We start from the raw sequence: 6,453 nt of genomic DNA, 5'->3' as shown, positions 1-6,453 counted from the left end.
ATATTTCAAATAATTTCATAATATATTAGGGAAAGTATAGAGACTTAAGCAACACAATATTTAATTGGGTTACATTTTATTAACAGTCATTTTTAGAAGCACATAAACATGCATAGAACTGCATAGAAATTCCACTGGTAAAAGTTACAACTTTAACACTTTTCTTCTTTTCTTCTAAGTGTGGGAGAGAGAAAAGAGAATCAGGCAGAGGTATACAATATTGCTTATTTTAATATCAGCATAATACAATGATTTGATAAGTAACTGTAAAAAGAACAAAATGCCAGGAATAAATTGTGAAGAGAGACAGAATACCTACTACTCTACTTCTTCATTTCCTTTACACACATCTCAAGTTTTTCGTGCAATGGTCCCCAGTTTTTACACTCTATAAAAGACAGGTATGCAAAACATTATCTCACAATAAATAGAGGGTAAAGTTATTGGAGAAAAAATATGAAACTTATGAAAAAATAATGATACAGACACCTGAACGCAAACCCATTAGTTCTTGGAGGACCCTCTCAAGTTTGTCTTGATGGTGCAAACAATTAACACAGCCTGGAAGGGGGGTTAAAAAGATTAGGTAGGTTTGAAAATATTAGACACTATTTGTGAATTAGAAAACTTACTACATGAGCTCTAAGATAATAACCACCACCAAAATTCACCTGATTCATGTGCTCCGTCAGCTGAATGCACAGCATCACTCTCTACTGTAGAAAGAGCAACGTGTGCTATGGGTACAAACAAAGATGAAATGCATTAGAATGGAGATTAACAACAAAAAAGTGTTAGAATATTTCACAAACATTTACTACACAGTTTTTTTCTATTCAAGATTTTTTTTTAACAACATAGGATGGTAACAAATTATACCAACCAATATCTTTTTGTCTTAACAGTGTTTGCTCACCATTCACACTTGCTCATCCATATTTAAGTGAACACTATCGTTGAAAGGTTGGGAATGACAAAGACATTTTGTTTTTGAAAGCGTTTAATATTAGCATGTAATTGATCAATCAAAACATGTCTAATGCTGCAAATTATTATAAAAAAAAAAAAGGTTTTATCTTTACCAGCGATGAAAAAAGCCGTTTTCAACAGCCATTACCCCAGTCTACTAAGAAAACACTGTCACCTACTCCTGTGCTAATTTGGTACAAGAGGACACTTTCTTCGTATACAAGCACAGTTGAAAGTGGCTCTTAATTGGTTCTTTGGAGAAAGCAAACTTTACCAAACCAGGACAGAGAGAAGTGGACAACAGAGGACCTCAAAGGGTCTAGTTTTAGAAACAGACTCCTCTGAGGACCTCATTTTGCAGCTTCATTAACCGGCAAATGAATCCATGTTTGAGTTGGTCAAAACAGCTTGATCCTAACATCAATAAGAAGTGTCTAGTGTGATCCTTTAATGAAAAGTTTGAAGAACACAGAACTTATTTAAAACAGAAATAGTCATTTGCAACATTTTATAAAATATATATAGATTTTCTATTTTACATTCATAATTAATGCAGTGCATCACGGTGCCATGGATGCCAATGTACCATCCTATAATTGAGTTTGACTTTGAACAGACCTATAAATCTCCATTTCAAAAAGAATGAAAACACTCAAAGGGGAGGCATGCACACACTACTCATTCACATGCATGAAATTAAAACGGTTTCAACAACCAGCTCCCAAATGCACCAATCTATTCAGTAAGGCTATTACTGCGCACTTCACAAGTATATAAATCCGTCTGGATTACATCTGGTCAAGCAGGGAAAATATCTTGCAAATAAGACAATTTATAATGACTCAATTTTCTTGCCCAGATTCCTGGCGGCGTCAGGAAAGAATATTTTGCAGTGATACATCAGGAGCTGTCCTGTTGAGATTTGTCAGTGTGGCTTAGCAAAGGGTGGATATTTTCCACATTTTAGACACTGTAATGTTCTTGAATATTTCTTTGATACACCCAATGCTTTTTTGTTCATAATGGACCAGATTTACTAAACAGGGCAAATTAGCGTGACCGCAATCCCATAAAACCGCCGATGGGAATGAAAAGTTCTGCGCGTGACCTACTGAAGACGTTTGTTTTAGACATGCTTTTTTTGGGCGCAACTGGTAAATACTAGTAAATTGACTAGCGTAAACCTTAGTAAATCACCTTGTGTGAATCATTTAAATACTGTCCTCCCATAGATTTTGCATCTGAAAGGTGCATATATGCAACAAGGTCAGCCGCAAAAATAACCCTGTCCACGCATTTTCAGCGCTAATTTTTCACTGACAGTAATTCTTAAAAGCAAGAGGGTTTGCACTGGTGTAAGCTGTTAGTAAATCTGGCCCAATATCTTAATGTCTGTTAATTTTTAAAAATCACAAAATATTGTCAGTAGCTAATATGTTTCCATCCAAAGTTGTTATTTAACAATTTAGTCCAGTTATCCGATCACATCCGCTGCTGATGCAAAGTCACGAGGTTTTTTTGTTGCATATCAAGGGATTTATTCAGTAAATACCATACATTTCAATCATAGTTTATGCGCATGTCTTAATATCGAATAAGAAATTTATCCGCCTCAATTGAGCACATGTTTTTTATGTGGAATTTAATAATTTATGCACATCCTGGCGTTTCCATCCAGTGTTTTTTTTATGCAATGTCCCAAATGCGCATAAAAAAGGTGGATGGAAACATAGCTAGTTACAATAATACTACTTTGACTGGCATTGTACAAAGCTATTTCAACAATTGACCACAGTCTCCGCCAACCACCACAAGTGAAGATACATCAGAGACTCATAATTACATTGGTTTTCCTTGTGAAAAAATAAGGACAAATGATCGCACCAATTCTTTTTCTCTTTGCCGAAGGCAAACCATCATTGTTCAAGTGCATTTGGCCCACACTGGGAAGCAGTGAATTCTTCGTCCTCATACCTTTCGTAGATAGAATTAGAGGAAACATGATTGGAATGACAAAGCATTATATAAAACCAGAGTCCTTCATTTCCATAATAATTTAGTCTAGGTATTTACCATGTATCCATGTTGCATAAAAGCATAAAATCAGCAACAAAATCTTAAAATCTAAAGATAAACAAAGGAAAAACAATAATAGTACCTTGTATTCCTGTTGTTTTTGGTTTATTATTACTGGGCTGAGTCAGAATGGTTTCAACAGAGGATTGTGAAGTCTGAGGTGTCTTAAGAGCCAGTCTTTTACGGGTTGGGGGCTGAAGTCCTGATGGTTTGTTTTGCGGTATACCAGAGCTTGAAGGCTTTGCAACTGCAACCACATTACAGCTTACAGAAAGCACAATTACTATATAATACAACATAGTAATACAAAAGTAGTTATGTACACTATCTTTCAATTTGTTTAGTTTTTGAAAAGTCACAGAGACTGCATTTATTTGGCCAAAAATACTGTAAAAACAGTAATATTGAGAAATTATAATTTCACTTTTCTATTTTAATATATTTTAAAATTTAATTTATCCCTGTGATGCAGTGTCACATGATCTTTCAGAATTCAATTCAGTACAATATGCTCAAGAATGGTGCTTAGCTGAGAATTTATCATCAATGTTTATCAAACAGTTGAGCTGCTTTTGATGGGAACTTAATATATTAAGGATTCTTTGAAGAATAGAAAGTTCAAAAAGAAATTGGAATCTTTTGTAACATTATAAATCTATTTAATGTCACTTTTAATTAAATGCAACCTTGCTGAATAAAAGTAGGACTATTTTAAATAAAAACAAAAACCTTGAACAGTAATATAATTGTGCATGTATAAAATGTGTAAAAAAAAAAAAAAAAAAAAAAAAAAAATGTGTATAAGCCACTCACCAGCAGTGAAGTTAAATCCAGTGGCAGAAGAAACCATAGAGGCCTGTTTACCAAAAAATAAATAAATACAATTTGAACATTTTTATGCATTAACATTTTAAGTGACTGATTCATAGCGGCATAAAGCATAGTTTCCTACCTTAACAGTGCTAGCTGACGCTGTGTTTTTGACAGGTGCGATGTTCTTCCCCTTGTTCATATGTACTGACTTCCTGTTGCCAAGTAGGGTGGTGGATGTTGTGTCGCGATATTGCGGAACCTGTGGCCCTTGGATGGTCTTTTTTTTGTCCGCCACCGAGGAGTGCATGGACGACTGTGGCCTTGGAGGAAGACTGGATTTGGGATAACTGAGCTTAGAGGAAAGTTGAGGAAGCTGTCTTTTAATTGGACGTTTTGTGGGAGGCTTGTTCTCATTTGCTGGTTCTGATGTACTGTGACTTGAAATGCAGTTCGATGAGACCTTCTGACTTGAGCTCTCAGTCGCCTGCACAGCACCAGTTCCATTGTGATTACTCACACCAACAAGCTCATCATTCGATTGGGCCTCAATACTGTTGATCACAGACAGTCTTTTTCTAATAGGTGTGGGCTTCGCATCTCTCAGTATCTCAAATCTGGGTTCTCTGCCAAAAACAATAGGTGTGGATGTAACCATGAAGCTTGTTTTCATGTCCAAAGTATCATCCAAACAAAAAACAATGTTTCTGCTGATGTTTCCCATATCAGAGGAGGGAACGGACTCACTTTCAGCTAATCCAGGTCTCTCTATTTTTTTGTGATGCTCCTCTGCTTTGAGCTCAGGAGCCTCTACAGAGCAAACAAAAGCTAAGGTGCTTATCTCAACGTTTGTTTCGCTGCTGTTAGAGACTGGTTTAGTGATTACCACCGAGTTAGAAGCACCACTGACCTGGTCTAATTCTAAAGTTAATTCTGTGCTTGAAGGCTTCATTTCTAGAGTGGTGTCCTTCAAAACTGGAACTTCTGGCACATGAAGATCAGTGGTTGTATTATGTTCAGTAAACATCGTCTTAGCTGGTTTTAAAATATCTGAGCTCGATTGTTCAATTTCGCTAGAAGGTAGATGAGGTGCACTGGCTATTTGCTCCACAATATCAACCATTACAATGTCTTTTAAATTAGCTTCCTCTGTGTTTTTTATTTTATCATCCACAGTAGAGTTAAGATTACCACTTGGTTTTTCTTGTGGCTGAATGTCTATGGTAACCTCAAGCTTTTCATTGAGCTGTTCTGTTGTAGTGTTTAAGGGTGCACTATTCACAGGTGAATTGGTTTTAGAATGTGCACTGTCTAGATTAGGAATATCCACGGTTGCATTAACCCTAGTGTCAGGACTCTCTTTAGGGTCATGTGACTGGACCAGGTCAACAGTGGTATTTCCTGACTCAGTCTTAACATTGTCAGCAATATCCACTGTTGAATTAAGTCTAGTGTCGGACCTCTCCTTTGACTCTTGACACTCAAAAGTGCTGTTCTTCTTCCTGGTGTTGTGTAGATCAACAGTCACATTAACACCAGTGTCAAACCGTTCTTTCGAGTCTTGAGTCACATCAAAAGTGCTGTTCTTCAACTCTGCACTCATGAAATCTGATTTCTCTAAAGATGTAGTGGATACCGTGGGTTCATTGCAGTGCCCATCTGCTTTATCTGCTGTTGCACTAACATCTTTCTCATTATGTATTGATCTAGTAGAGATCCTTCCATCTGCCGACTGACAGTGCGCACCAAGAGAGCAACTAAGACCGGAATCGATGGCAGCCTCTTTTCTTGGTGCTAAAACTCCATCGTCCTTATTTTTTGTTTGATTTTCTGATGGTGTGCAACCAGGGGAATTCAACACAGTTCCGGCTTCATTTGAAAGAAACGACGGGCCGAAAGTGTCATCAAGAAATCCAGACACTTGGGGAAAAGGTTCATCAGCAATTGAATAGAAACTAGAACACACATCTGGCAATTTGATAGCATGGTAAGAAGAAATGGGTTTCTGAAGAGATGATCTACCCAATAGGTTGCCACTGGCCTGGGCAAGCTTTTGCCTTAGAAAGCTCTCCATTTCATAGCAGAAAGGTCTCTGAGAAAAAAAAAAGAAAAAAAAAAAGTCTGGGAATTCTTTTGTGGCTTCCTGAAACCTACTTACTGACAATCACACATCTCACAGAGAGGACAGCACATGAGGAAAAAAATATATATATATACACAATACAAAAGATAGCACTAGTTTAAATTCCTTAAATAGCCTACTTATCTAAAATTAAACACTAAACTACCGCATTGAAGAAACCCAATTGTGTTATTTAAACATCTGATAATAGTTCAGTAAGTATAATATTACGTTACACAACAGACTAAAAATACTAGAATGAACTCAGCTTGTAGCTAACTGACAACTGCAACGAATGTTTTGCTATGGTAACAATAACACTCGACACGGAAAATTAGTAACGAGCCTACTTTCGATAAGGAACAAACAAACTCAAAACTATTACTAAACAAATAACCAGATCATATCATAATCATAAGGAAGTATTATCATCTTCTTACCAGGTCTCTTAACAGACTGCCTCTCTCTGGGTGTTA

At 36.6% G+C, this 6,453-nt stretch overlaps 1 protein-coding gene across 4 annotated transcripts; it reads right to left on the bottom strand.

Moving 5' to 3' along the window:
• Positions 1-187: 187 nt before the first annotated feature.
• On the bottom strand, positions 188-5,943 carry si:ch211-126c2.4 (uncharacterized). 4 transcript variants are annotated; one of them, XM_056244056.1, is made up of 7 exons: positions 3,998-5,943; positions 3,859-3,901; positions 3,128-3,292; positions 2,854-2,943; positions 672-737; positions 490-561; positions 188-388 (listed from the first exon to the last, which is right to left on the bottom strand). In XM_056244056.1, exons 1-7 carry the CDS (start codon positions 5,927-5,929, stop codon positions 324-326), a joined length of 2,433 nt encoding a protein of 810 aa, XP_056100031.1. In that variant the 5' UTR covers positions 5,930-5,943; the 3' UTR covers positions 188-323. The 4 variants fall into 4 exon arrangements, with proteins under 4 accessions (XP_056100031.1, XP_056100032.1, XP_056100033.1 ...); XM_056244057.1 differs by lacking the exon at positions 2,854-2,943; XM_056244058.1 differs by lacking the exons at positions 188-388; positions 490-561; positions 2,854-2,943 and having other exon boundaries at positions 3,128-3,309.
• Between the last annotated feature and the right edge of the window lie 510 nt (positions 5,944-6,453).

The sequence above is a fragment of the Rhinichthys klamathensis genome, unplaced genomic scaffold (assembly GCF_029890125.1).
Source record: "Rhinichthys klamathensis goyatoka isolate OS25496 unplaced genomic scaffold, OSU_Roscu_1.1 h1tg000900l_1, whole genome shotgun sequence".
NCBI lineage: Eukaryota > Metazoa > Chordata > Actinopteri > Cypriniformes > Leuciscidae > Rhinichthys > Rhinichthys klamathensis.
Note: the sequence above shows the minus strand (reverse complement) of the source record. Positions and strands in the feature narration are given on the sequence as shown.